This window comes from Doryrhamphus excisus, chromosome 18, assembly GCF_030265055.1.
Source record: "Doryrhamphus excisus isolate RoL2022-K1 chromosome 18, RoL_Dexc_1.0, whole genome shotgun sequence".
Lineage (NCBI taxonomy): Eukaryota > Metazoa > Chordata > Actinopteri > Syngnathiformes > Syngnathidae > Doryrhamphus > Doryrhamphus excisus.
This window is the reverse complement of record NC_080483.1, coordinates 11,826,240-11,840,660: the sequence shown is the minus strand read 5'-3', so window position 1 is coordinate 11,840,660 and position 14,421 is coordinate 11,826,240. Positions and strand designations below refer to the sequence as shown.

At 42.0% G+C, this 14,421-nt stretch overlaps 1 protein-coding gene across 1 annotated transcript; it reads right to left on the bottom strand.

The window, feature by feature from the left end:
- Positions 1-8,485: 8,485 nt before the first annotated feature.
- Positions 8,486-11,257, bottom strand: LOC131106420 (potassium voltage-gated channel subfamily A member 2). Its single transcript, XM_058055477.1, has 2 exons — positions 11,062-11,257; positions 8,486-10,331 (listed from the first exon to the last, which is right to left on the bottom strand). Exon 2 carries the CDS (start codon positions 10,220-10,222, stop codon positions 8,726-8,728), a length of 1,497 nt encoding a protein of 498 aa, XP_057911460.1. The 5' UTR covers positions 10,223-10,331; positions 11,062-11,257; the 3' UTR covers positions 8,486-8,725.
- Between the last annotated feature and the right edge of the window lie 3,164 nt (positions 11,258-14,421).

Sequence of the window (14,421 nt, the reverse complement as noted above, 5' to 3'; positions counted from 1 at the left end):
ACAAAATAAAACCAAAAAAATATTTTTTACTACATTTTAAAACGGTCTGGTTGAAATTATGACCACTGTATTGTGAGGGTTGGTTTCGACCCGGTTATAATAATATGACTATAAAGCAATATTTTCAGCCACAACTGAAATCATAAGTGTACAATAAGCCAACACAATGACAACCAGCTCCTCTTCTCATCATGTAAGCTTCAGGGGATTCTCATTTTGACCGCTTTTCCAGTATACCAGCAGAAAAACAAGGTCCAGACATGTGAGGTGAATTCACTCATTTGATTGGCTGATTTCACATTTACAATTTGGATCATGGAAAGAATGGCAAGAAGTACAGTGAACCAAGATCTGGACCTGTTCTGCTTTTCGATTTCAGTTTATACTAAAGTTCTTTTGCTGAAAACAATAACTTTTTCTACTTTTTCTTGACATTAATATATATGGGTCAAAATTTACCCGAACACCATAGATGTTTCTATAGTGATACTAAATACTAAAATGAGAAAAAAAAATCAAACTAATTGATTTAAGAGATATGTTCTATAGCTCTCAGTAATAGCCAGGTAACAAAAGAACCTTCAATTTATTAATATGATTCTTTTGAGGTTCATTTGACCATTTTTGGAAATTGAAATCGAGGGGTATAGTGACATAAAAAGGCCTCCATGCCCACACCAAAAGTATTAAAACCAACATTTTCATCAACAAGGAAGCCTAAGAAAGTAACCAAGACATGATAAGCAAATTTGATGGTAACTTATTATTTTTAGTGTATTTTATAGCTGATTTAATACATGGGTCAAAACTGACCCGTTAACATAAGAGATGATAGATTGTCTGCGAATGCTGAGAAAGGACGTTTTTGAACATAAAACAGAAATAAATGTATTGAATCCCCAGATATTATTCCCCCTAGTGGCTACTATTAGCATTAGTGGTCCATATTGGATGCATGCTAAGTTTCGTCCTATTTCATTATCCATTATCACGACGAATTATGGCTGTGTAAAAATGTAATTAACAAATGTGAAAACTCACCCATGCACGGTTTTGCTCTTTTGGATTGCAATCTGTTAAAAGAGAAATAATGTTATGTACATTGAATATATTAGGAGGTATAATATTGATAAGCAAAACATACCTCCATGTTTTCATGTTCACATCACCACGCCTAGATGGCGGTAAAGGTTTCACATTCCTGTTATTGTGACAGGACTTAATGAGCTTATGGATTAGTAATGAAAATGTTCTCCCTCGACTGGTTAGCCCAGTTGGATTAATAACAAGCCCCCTCATTGCCAGGCGTCATAATAAGCATATCTGTGTGAAATGGCTACAACTGGCAGAAGCCACCTGCAGCCTCGCTGTGTTCCCGCCACCGTCCAAGACGGTAGACTGACTTACACAGTAAAGATGGAGTCATGGGTCGCTGAGGGGTACCCCCAGGGGGCCGCCGGCGAGCTTGTGTCTGTGTTTAAAAGTGGAGCTGACTGCAGATAGGAGACAACAGCTGCACCTCTGCTTAATGACGCAAGCAGGATTCTGCATGGAAAAATACATCGCTGTAAACACAAGTACAGTACCGTACATTGGACAAAGCGAGGGATGATATTTTGTGCTATTTTGTGACAAGTGTGCACATAACTGGGGCAGTCGGAAATGTTATGCATACTTGGGTGGATATTTTTTTACATTACGGTATATATTCTTCTAATGATAAGAAAATGACATACTGGTATATATGGTAAACGTAAACAAGCCGAGTTGATGACTGGTTGGAGTTACTGATTCATTCATTCATTCATTCATTTTCTACAGCGAGGGTCGCGGGGGTGCTGGAGCCTATCCCAGCTGTCTTGGGGCGAGAGGCGGGGTACACCCTGGACTGGTCGCCAGCCAATCACAGGGCACATATAGACAAACAACCATTCACACTCACATTCATACCTATGGACAATTTGGAGTCGCCAATTAACCTAGCATGTTTTTGGAATGTGGGAGGAAACCGGAGTACCCGGAGAAAACCCATGCATGCAAGGAGAGAACATGCACACTCCACACAGAGATGGCCGAGGGTGGAATTGAACCCTGGTCTCCTAGCTGTGAGGTCTGCGCGCTAACCACTAGACCGCGGGTCCCTTTTAATCCCAAAATAATTACATTTTAGTTTGATCAGTCCACAGCACCTTATTCCAAAATGAAGCTCGCTTGTCCAAATGTACTTAAACATACCTCAAGCGACTCTGTTTGTGTCATATACGCAGAATAGCTAAATAGTTGAACGATGCACACCATATGCACTAAGATCATGTTGTAGGTCTTTGGAGCTGGTCTGTGGGTTTAGTTTGACTTTCATCATCCTTTGCTTATCTGAGATTTTTCTTGACCTCCCACTGCGGGCTTTAACTAGAACTGTGCCTGTGGTTTTCCATTTCCTCACTATCCTGCCAAATAGTGGAACCTGACAAATGAAATCTAGGACCTAGCTTCTGTATCCTTCCCCTAAACCATGATGTTGAACAATCTTTGTTTTCAGGTCATTTGGCAATTGTTCTTCAGAGAACTTGCAATAGGCCACCTTAAATACTCTTCCTCATGATTGGCTTCACTTGTGTATGTAGGTCAAAGGTCAGTCAGCTTACCAAACAAATTTTGTGTTGCAGTAATTAGCGCTAAATGTATTCAAATCAATCAATGTGAAATATGTATGTTATAGACTTGATGGTGTAGCATGGAGTTCACGCTGCTTGAAAACAGTCCAATTTGCATATAAAATGGCCATATTTTTATGTATACTTCACGACTAAATGGTCACAGCGACGACTATCAATATGTCCACTTTTTCATCAACATAGCAAGTTAAACGCTTGATTTTTTCTTTGATGTATTTTTGCATCGCTTCCCTCTGATTACTCCTCCTCCTCTTCCTCTCTCTATTTCTCCAACAAAAAGGCTAAAAATAGACAGCCTCTCTCTTTCACACTGCAGGCTACAGTGCACTTTAAGGCGAACGGGAGAAAGATGCTGAAGACACCAGGAGGCGTTTGAAAATGTCCTTCGCCCCCCCCTCCCCCTCCTCCTCCCCCCACGGCTACAAAGATGCAGAAGGCACTGAGAATAGCAGCAAAGAGGCCTTTGATCGATGCAGCACGTTTGGTGTGCTCGGGCTAAAAGTAGCCTTCAAATCAATCGGGGAGGTGGGGGTGTATGTGTGTATGTGTGTGTATGTGTGTGTAAGAAAAAGCTTCAGTGCAAAGTACATGCATGGACAGTGAACAAGAAAACACACATTTCATTTGAATTATTATTGGCTTCATTGTTACTGGTATCGTCTATGTCGGCGTTATAATCATTTAGGCAGGGCTATGGCTGCGTTCACACGGAAAAAGTACGGTATTCGGTGTGTACTATGGTGCGGTTCGCTTCACTCTCACACTGGTATCTTTGCCATGGGAACAAAGAACATATGTACGAAGTAAAGAGCTGATTGGACATTTTTTGTGACAAAATGACTTGAAAATTTGATTTGAATTTGTGATTTTTTTTTGTTTACATTTGACTTCAAGTGAACGGAACTGCACCAGAGTACTGAGACCCACCTCTAGCAAGGGTCACTTTTAACCAAACCAAACATATCACATGTGAACGCACCCTAAATGCATTTTTTTTTTTTTTTCCGTACTCAAACCGCTTCCTTGTCCATAGTTTGTCCTTTTGGTCTTGTAAAGTGCAGTTAATACTACTTGCTGAATCCAGACATCACATAGAGAATATTATACAGCTTCTTTGCTCTCCCATGGTGTCTTATATTTACAGAAGATCTCACAAATTTTCATTTCATAGAAAGAAAAAGCCATTATCCACTGATGGAAGCTTCCAGTCCTCTATATGAAATATGAGAAGGGGGGGATGAACAACTGCACATATTGTTTCAGTGAAAGTCACATAATCAGACATTCTTTCTTGAGCACACACATGCATACATATTGCATATTGGTCACCTTGTTTCACTTTGTGTGTGTGTGTGTATGTGTGTGTGTTTTCATGCAGGTCAAACAAACCCTGAACAAATCTAAATGTACGTTCAGACAGCAGAATATTGCAACATTTTTTGTGTGTTTAGTAAGGTTTGTTTCAAATGCAAGTGTCACATCACGTTTGTGCCAGTAAAGTATGGTTCATTATTAGTATAAAGCCGCGCTTTAATAGTCTCTTATATAGCAATGCATAGATTTTCCCACCGTTCCTCCTCACCGTCAGGCTCCCTGCTTGTGGAGTGAATATGCTGGTGGAGGATGACATTTTGTGGATCTCATTTAAAAAACGATAAATGATAGAAAATATGCAGAAATGAAGAAAAACAGTCAACATTGAGTACTCCTGCTACAGCGATGTGGCCGAGGTGTTTTGCGGTTACTTTAAACCACAAAAGATCTTTCCAGAGAAATGTTTTTGCATGCATAGACAATATTTTTGAATGTTTTTTTTCATCCCATCTAAAAGATACGCAGCATGAATGACGTGTAAACAAAGCGAGGGCATGTATCACTTATACAACAATTTAGTTGGATTTCATCAAAAAAAAAAAAATAGAAAACATCCTTTCAATATTATCTTTGCAATTGTGACAAATGAAAGCATTTTCATGGCAAAATGTACTGTTTTTAGTGCAGCATGTTGGCCTGGCACGGTTGTATAAGGTTTTTCACACAATATTCCATTAGAACACGTTCACATACGACCCTTGTGACATTTTTTTCATCCCATTTTAAAGAAACACAGCAAGAACATTTCTCAATATTCCTCCTTTCTCACCCAAATGAGAAAATTTTAGGATTTCATATAAAAAAATAACAATTTAAGTTTCGGTGCTTTATTAATTAAAGCACAAATTTTTTTTTTAGAAGGTTATCTGTGCAATTGTGACAAATTAAAGCATTTTTAGAGAAACATTTACTGTATTTAGTGCATGTTTGTGGAGCAGTAGCCATTTTTATGGTTGTGTCACTTGCACACACTCAGTAGACAACTTTTTTTTCCTCAACCCTTTTAAATGATGAATGATAAGATGATAAATGAGGGATAAATAATCACGGCAAAGACATTTAGCTCAATCAGATGAGAATTTAGCAGGATATCCTTTCATTCATTCATTGCCTATCCCAGCTGTCTTTGGGTGAGAGAGGCGGAGTACACCCTGGACTGGTCGCCAGCCAATCACAGGGCACATATAGACAAACAACCATTCACACTCACATTCATACCTATGGACAATTTGGAGTCGTCAATTAACCTAGCATGTTTTTGGAATGTGGGAGGAAACCGGAGTACCCGGAGAAAACCCACACATGCACGGGGAGAACATGCAAACTCCACACAGAGGTGGCAGAGGGTGGAATTGAACCCTGGTCTCAAAGCTGTGAGGTCTGTGCGCTAACCACTAGACCACCGTGCAGCCTAGCAGGATATCATTAAAAAAATACTTTTTTTTGCGCTAAAATAAAGAATTTCACAGCAAAATGTACTTGTTTTAGTCAAGCTTGTCGTTAGGGTTGGGCCATATTTTTTATGCACTGGTATAGATTCTTCCAATGGTAAGAAAATTACATATATTGTTTAATATTGTCGATACATCCAAAGATATTGTGCATCATTTTGGAGGAGTGATTTTTTTTTGTATGAACTTTCCCATGAATGCATTGCTTATGCACTTACACACACTCCCATTTTGTTATTCAGCTCGGATCAGTGCTTTTAGATCCATTTCAAAATATTTTTAAACTGATCCGTCAGGTTCTATTTTCCATATTCAAGGAAAAAAGAAAAATGTATTCCTATCTATTCTTCTTATTCGTCTTTCCTCCTTCACGCCACGTGAGTGCGAACGTGGGCGAGCACACATTGGCAGCGGTGGCATGACACGTGTTGTTGCATGTTGAAGAGCGCGGTGAGCAGGATTGGGAAGGCATAAAAATAGACAGCCAGTTCATTGAAACATAAAAACATGCTACAAACAGACTGTCTGGCTCGCTGTCATATATCAGAGAGTCCAACCGAGACTGTGAGGTGGGGGGGGGGGGGGGGGGGGGGGGGGGGCTCAGGTGGAGGATAGCCAAGGTCGGCTACACTGATGCTGATGGATGGACGAATGAATGGATGGATGTGCCTGGCTGCTACCTTGGCAGTGCTGAGCCAATGCTTGGACACCACCCTGCAATCAGAACCTTATTTACTCCCAAAGCCAATCTTTAAACGACGAGCCAAACTCTTTTTTTTTTTTTTTTCCTGTTAATTAAACGCCACCCAAATCTCTGTGGTATTAAATATCGCCCCGAGGTATGCTGGGAAATGGCTAGTAGGAGTGTGAGAGTGAAAGTGTCTCTTTGGCACTCTGGAAGCAGAGCTCACTTGTTAAGATTAGCTTTGTCACAAAAAAGAATACAAACATGGCGATGGGTTTCTTCAACACTGCTAGAAAGTCTCTGGTGGTGAAAGTGTATTTTATATCATATGCCATATTTTCTAGCTATAGTATAATATAATATAATCAGCTTGAATCTTTTTTTTTATGTCTTAGTGTAAAGCTTCTAATTCATGCTTCTAGGGATGAACTTGAGGTCATGCTTAAGTGTCTTTATATCCACTCGTAAAAAGTTTCTATTTCACCCATGATGAGCACCACAAATTGCGTTCCTAAATTGTTAAGCGTCACAAGCTGTGACAGCAATGTGCTTACGGCAACCTGGCAAAGGCTTCTAGTGTCATGGAGGACCATATGTGTGAAATTCCCCTAAAGGTGGGCATACACTGTACCGTCCCACATTGAACAACTGGACAAAGGTGCAAAGTTGACAGTTGATGTAAGCGTTTGAGCACCCGAGCTCATACGTGGATAGTGTGGGACTCTTCTACCAGTTCAGTACCATGACTTTTTGGCAGGGCCAAACAAAGCACATTCGTATTAAAACACACAACAAAGTTCCCAGAATGGCGTTCAATAAGAACCTTACAACCGAATAAATTCCAGCATCAGGGTCTGTCCACATGGGAAGTTTCTAAGGCGGAAAATCTTCAAGTATTTTATTGTTTTGGCTAGGGCTGCAAATATTATTCAAATTATTTGAATACTTCGATTACAAAAAACTACTTTTTCTACATTGAGGAATATGTCACCAATGGGCGTACGTTATCCATACGAGGACAAAGAAGAAAGCGAAGATTGAAGAGGCTAATGCAAGGCAATAAAAATAAAATATATGTATCCTTTGTAAGGCTGCACTTCGCTGTCGCGGTTGCTGACAGTATGACTGACGGCTGACGGATAGATACCACCTATCGTATTTTAAGCTGCTATATTGTTGTATTTTGTACCGCTTACAATGATATACCATTTCATTTAAACTTAATCTTAAACAATTAGTGTATATACATATATATATATACATATATATGTATGTATATATATATATATATATATATATATATATATATATATATATATATATATATACACTGTATAGCCCTAAAAGTAACCACTAGTAAGTAACCACTAGTTACACTATGCACAATGTCCATTTCAGAAATAAACCACATCTAAATAATTAAATCGATTATTAATTAAACCATTATTATTATTATTGCTCTTCAACCAAGCAAAAATATGTCTTCCCCAACTGAAAAAAATCAGTGCAATACTCGATTACTAAAATATTCGATACCTGCAGCCCTAATTTCAGCCTTTCATCTGGGTGCCCTGAAACTTTTTTTTTTTTTAATGGTTTCCAGGCTGGCAAAATCCGATAATGCTGTTTTGTCGTGGTCGCACAGACAAACGTGTTGTGGTCCCGTCACATGACCAGAAGTGAACAGGAGCGTTCCTGTGTGGACAGGACCTTATTTATAACTCGTACAGTGTATGCCCATCTTAAGATTGTTGATGTTTAACACACTATATGGCAGCCAGTAGAGGGCAGTGTGCCAAAACAACAGTGGGGAAAATAAGTGAAAATTTAATAAAAAAAATATATATATCATGCACCTACTGACTAATAGGCCCCTATTCATCTGTTACGTGGGTCTAAATACTAAACGCGAAAGCAAAACAAAAAAACCAGAGAAGAAACATTCAAGTTGTCCTCAAAGCTCTGTGGTATAAGACCAATTCAGGTGAATGGGATTTTGCATGGTAACACACGCACGTTAAAAGCAAAGTGAGACGTCAAGGCCATTCTCAGTCACTCATCAGATACTGATGTTAGCGCGTGCGAAAGATAAAGGTGTCGAACCACCAGCATAGTAGCACTGATGGCTGTCATTCATCCTTCGTGAAGACTATTGCGGAGCACCTCACCACTCCAACAGACCCACCGCATGACTACGTTTTGTTTTTTAGTTTTTTTTTTTAAATGATGGTGCATAAGACAGTTTTTTATTGTGCCTATAGCAGCTTGGGATGTGAGGGATCAAGCGTCTAAAGTGTTTATTTGAAAAAGCTTTTTTTTTTTATGTCTCCCTTTTTTTGTGCACTATTATTGGCTTCATCAGCGTGACTTTTTTTTTTTTTTTTAAGAGCCACGTAGAAAAAAGAACATGCAAATGCAAAATCTGGCTCTGTTTGACAGGTTTAAGGGCAGGACTAAAGCGCGGCAGGAGCTTATAATTCAGAATTCTATTGCCTTTTTGAGTTTTCCAGCACATGTGACGAGGTCCCGGCGGCGGCGGACTACACATCTGTGAGCATCTTGGTGATGTTGACGTAATTTGTATTGGCCAGTGTGCAGTTGGCGGTCTTGAGGTTCTCCTCGCGAAAGTCCTCGTTGCTGTTATTGACAGCCTCCTGGATCTCCATGTAGTCCGACTTGCTGATGGTGGAGCCGCTGCGACTCTTCTTCAGCTCCTCCGCCGAGTCAGCTTTGGGCGCGTTCACTTGCAGGTACTGCGCCTGCTCCTCGCCTTCGGTCTCGCGGTGGTAGAAGTAGTTGAAGTTGGACACAATAACGGGCACCGGCAAAGCGATGGTCAGCACACCAGCGATGGCACACAAGGAACCCACAATCTTACCGCCGATGGTTGTTGGCACCATGTCGCCGTAACCGACAGTAGTCATGGACACCACGGCCCACCAGAAGGCATCCGGGATGCTCTCGAACTGAGACTGAGGTTCATCAGCCTCGGCGAAGTAGACGGCGCTGGAGAAGAGAATGACGCCGATGAAGAGGAAGAAGATAAGCAGTCCCAGTTCTCTCATGCTAGCTTTGAGGGTTTGGCCCAAGATCTGAAGCCCCTTAGAGTGACGAGAGAGCTTGAAAATTCGGAATACCCGCACCAATCGGATAACCCTGAGAATGGCTAAAGACATAGCTTGCTGTCCTGCTTGCCCGTCGTCAGGACTATCGGCTAGCTCCGTGCCGAGCGTGATGAAGTATGGGATGATGGCGACAATGTCAATGATGTTCATTAAGTTCCCGAAGAAGCCCGCTTTGCTGGGGCAGGCGAAGAAGCGCACTAGGAACTCAAAGGAGAACCAGATGATGCAGAGCGTCTCCAGGATAAAGAAAGGGTCGGTAAAGTAGGTGGACGTGTATCTAATGATGGTAGTGTTGGTCTCTGGTGAAAAGATCTCCGCATGGGACTTGTGCATCTCATCTTCCTCATTACGGAAAATGGGGAGCGTCTCCAGGCAGAAACTGACGATGGATATGAGAATGACCATAACTGAGATGATGGCAATAATCCTGGCCGGTCCCGAGCTTTCCGGGTACTCGAAAAGCAGCCAAACCTGTCTCTGAAATTCATTGTCAGGAAGAGGGCGCTCCTCCTCTTTGATGAAGCCTTCATCCTCTCGGAACATCTCAATTGCCTCCTCGCCCAACTCGTAGAAGCGTATCTCCTCTGAGAAGATATCAAGCGTGACGTTAACCGGCCTTCTTAACCGTCCACCTGACTGGTAGTAATACAATATGGCATCAAAGCTGGGTCTGTTCCTGTCAAAAAAGTACTCATTCCTCAGCGGGTCAAAATACCGCATTCTCTTTTTGGGGTCTCCAAGCAGCGTCTCTGGGAACTGCGAAAGGGTTTTGAGCTGGGTCTCAAAGCGCAACCCGGAAATGTTGATGACAACTCTTTCGCAACATTCGTGGTCTGCTTCCGGGTCATAGTCCAGCGGGTGGCCCGGATGCGCAGCCGCTTCATCGGAGGGGTCGCCCGTGGCAACAGTCATTCTGTGGGGCTGAGGGGAAGGCGGAGGCTGCACCTTTCAGGTCGTCTGGGTCCTTGCAGGGAACTGCGGAGGATCAGCTGGATCAGCAGGGTGTCCTCTTAGGGTGGGACTGCATGTAAGGACAGATGCACAACTAGGTCATGTAAACTTAAAACAAACGACACTTGATACTTTCTTGATTTCGGCAAAAAAAATAATAACAGGAATCACCTCATGCAAACTTACTGGAGTCTAATTAATATGCAAGGGGGGGAAGCTGTCTTGCATGCCAATTGCTTCAATGCAGGCAAAGTCAGCATAACAGCTCTTTACATTAGGATGCCTGATCTGCTGCAGTGGACACATATGAAATCAAAAACCAACAGCACCTGTCTGTTTTTTTTTTTTCTTGCGGTGAAGCCATGCATGAACACGACAATGCAGCCGGCATGCAGCATCCTGCTGACAACATCACTGCAGTCAAACACACACACACATACACACACATACACACATACATACAAAAGGTATCCAGCTGCTTATTGTAGGTTAACAACAAACACTACAGGTTTTATGGTAATCACTTTTTTAATGTGGGGGTGTGCATGTTAGCTTTTAAAGGATGCTGCTTATGTTGCTGAAATATTGAAAAACACACTTAAATAATTGAACAGCAGAAGGAAACAGCAGCTAAGGGAAGAAATGTTCGCTTTACTGCATCGTTGCTCGGTGATGAGTGGGTGGAGAGTGACACAAACGCTATTATTTTTAGGCAGACATGCATTAAATTAAAAGATGAAATGTAATATTAAGCCGCCTCGATGTGTATATAGTACATAGGCTGTACTGTATAGACATACCTGCAGTCATCTCCGCATAGATCCAGAGACAATCAGCTCTCCTCTCTTGAAATAAAAAAAAACGCTTTTCATATCAAAATATATCTCCAGTGTGGGATCACCTCATGTTGTCTGCTGCATCCTCACGGTGTGCACCGGCCAAAGGCAACGGTGCGCGGGCGGGCGGGTGTGTCCTCGCTTTCCCCTCCCTCCTTTCTCCACGACTCCTCTCTCCTCCAGTATAGGCTGTCGTGGGATGATGATGATGAGGAGGAGGAGGTGGACAGGGGGATTAGAAAATGAAAGGGGGTGGAGGAGAGTAGGTGCCAAAAAAGGTGCTGCAATCAGCACAATGATGCGCAAAAGGTAAACAATCACAACCGTTGGAGGATGGAAGGTGAATGATGGAGGATGGAGGGGATGATATCATTAAAGAGATTTTCTAATTAGTCTGGGAATGTTATAGGAATGTTCAGGATCAAGAGCTGAGCGGACACAGCTTCCACATTGTCCCAAGCATGTGCATGCAGCGGAGAGTTTTGTTTTTTTTAAGAGGGAGGGAGGTTTCCCCGGAAAGGATGTGGAACAGAAAACTATGCGATGCAATGTTCAACATCATGGAGCCACACATAGGAAGCTTAAGGCATTATTTTCTTTAGGTAAAGATGAACCAGTGATAAAGGTTTGCTGTAGCAGAGCAATGGTTTGCATGATGCTACTAGAAAATGAAAGAAGAAAAGATGCATTCAATGTCTTCTCGGCTCTGTAGTGTGGGGCATTTAAAGGGGACCTTTATGCTAATTTTTTTTCAGTCCATTTGCATTGAGTTGTGGACTCCTATAGAGCAGCTATTCACATTAACCAGCACAGAAAGCTTTCTAGATCTTCCAGAGTCTGTACCTATTCTAGCTGTATTTATTTGGATTTCATGCTTACCACGAAAACAGTCTGTTTAATTTACTTCACCCACGGCCCGCCACCAGGCACGCCCACCCAAGGAGTTCCGGAGTTGTGCGAATAGCAGCCGAACCCAACTTTATTAAAATTGTAGACGGTTTTACATACAGCCATATGTGAATCCAATCTGGAAGTAGAGTCCGAAGTTTCTTAAGAAAAGAGGTTACTTCGAGACGTCTCTCAATGGTAGGGAGCTTTAGCATTTTAGCTTTAGGTTTTCTGCAGCATCTTTAACATGGTCATTACACATTTTTCGCCGGATGACCAGTGTTTAAAAGAAGGTAGACCCACTGATTGTGGTGGGAAATGGCTATTAGCAACTCCAGACTAATCTGTGTATGCACACTAAATAATGCTACGCATACAAACCTCTTTTGTTCCATTACAACACCAAATAAAAAATAAACAGAGTTAGGACACTGATGTACTGCAAAAAAGGTCAGTAAGGATAATTCATAATGCTGCCTACAGAGAACATACTAACTCCTTATGGTACCCATTATGTCATTGTATGGTCATATCGCCTCGTACTACGAGGTACATTATTAAAAAAACAACAACCTTAAACTGTATTATGGAAAGCAGGAAGTGAACAAATGTAACAGTTACTGTTTGTAAAAGTACCAGATGGAGGGGTAGGATTTAATAAGCTTTGCTTCTTCCTACTCCTTTTGGACATGTGGAACAGTGAACTGATTATGTGATGCATTCAATTGTAATCTGATGCATGTTCAAATGAAATAAAACCGTTACCATTTCATTTTTAGACTTTTCGTTACAGTGCATTCGGTTTGGTGCAGGTGTGTGCCGGGTATCTATACGGAACATATTGAGCACAGTGTACAGTGGCGATCGGGAACAGGGCCACAGACTGGAATCTTTTTCTTCACCAGTCCTTTGTTTTATGTAATTGAAACCTTCTCTGCATGCATGGCAACAAAGCCTCCATTAATAATAGATCCAAAAGGTGACTAAAATAGCACTAAACTTCCATCGTTGCTGCTATATTTGGGTAGAGAGAAGAAAACAGATCAATTGCATTTTGTGTACAGAGCTCCGGAAAGTAGCGATGGAGGAAACACTGTGGCCGAACATGACATCGGAAAGGAGGAGCGGGGCATAGGTCAGCGGGAATCCCGTCACACATGAAAAAGAGGAGGGGGTTGGTGATTTGTGTGGGACGATATAGCCTTTGCCAGGGTTAGTCCTGGCAGAGTCCATCAAGGTCTGCGACATGCTGATGCCTCTCACCGTCTTCCTAATGGCTTTCCCAGGTTCCAAGTGACAGGGCGGCCATTATTTATGAGTCAGGGGCCCTATTATGGAGCCTGTTAATGCCGGCTCGTGGGCCCGGCTCACTTTGTGTCAGACGGCTGGCTTTAATTACACGCAACGTTCCTCCACACGCAGTGATGATTGCAGCAGACAATGGATATCAGCAGATAACATTTCATTTGTTTTGCGGAAATGCGAGCTTGAGAAGAAGGTTTCATTTCGCCTTTGGGTTTGTCTTCTCTTTGTCATCTCAACTGATCACTCCACTGACCTCTTTTGCAGCATTGCAGCAGACAAAGATGCTTTAAAATGGTCAAAAATATTGGGACACGTGGCCATTCCACCAACAAGACAGCAGGCACGATTGTGCATCTGTCACTGACAATTTTTTCTTTCTTTGTCTGCTTGCTTACTGGTGATATAAATTCAGTTGGAAAACTGCTTGTAGTACTGAATATGGTGCTTTTGAGAAAAAATACAGTCAGCAAGGTTGACACATTATTTCCCTTTTTGCCATGTCTGCATCAATCACCAACTCACACAGCTCATTAAAAAGTCACTTACATGCATACACACACAGTACACATATAGCTGAATAATATATAGCAACTTCTGATCATTCATTCATTCGTTCGTTTTCTACAGCTTATTCTCACAAGGGTCGCGGGGGGTGATGGAGCCTATCCCAGCTGTCTTCGGGCAAGAGGCGGGGTACACCCTGGACTGTTCACCAGCCAATCACAGGGCACATATAGACAAACAACCATTCACATTCATATCTATGGACAATTTGGAGACGGCAATTAACCTAGCGCTAACCACTCGACCGCTGTGCAGCCGAGTATAGTCATGTCTTTTGAATGCATGAAAATTTTTTTCTAAACTTACCTAATGAACTTAATCATTCATTTAGACAAACAACCATTCACACTCACGTTCATACCTATGGACAATTTAGAGTCGCCAATTAACCTAGCATGTTTTTGGAATGTGGGAGGAAACCGGAGTACCCGGAGAAAACCCATGCATGCACGGGGAGAACATGCAAACTCTACACAGAGATGTCCGAGGGTGGGGGATTGAACTCTGGTCTCGTAGCTGTGAGGTCTGCGCGCTAACCACTCGACCACCGCGCAGCCCAACTTCTGG

Excerpts from the sequence above, each read along its gene's own strand:
- LOC131106420 (XM_058055477.1), bottom strand. The coding sequence starts at position 10,222 with ATGACTGTTGCCACGGGCGACCCCTCCGATGAAGCGGCTGCGCATCCG.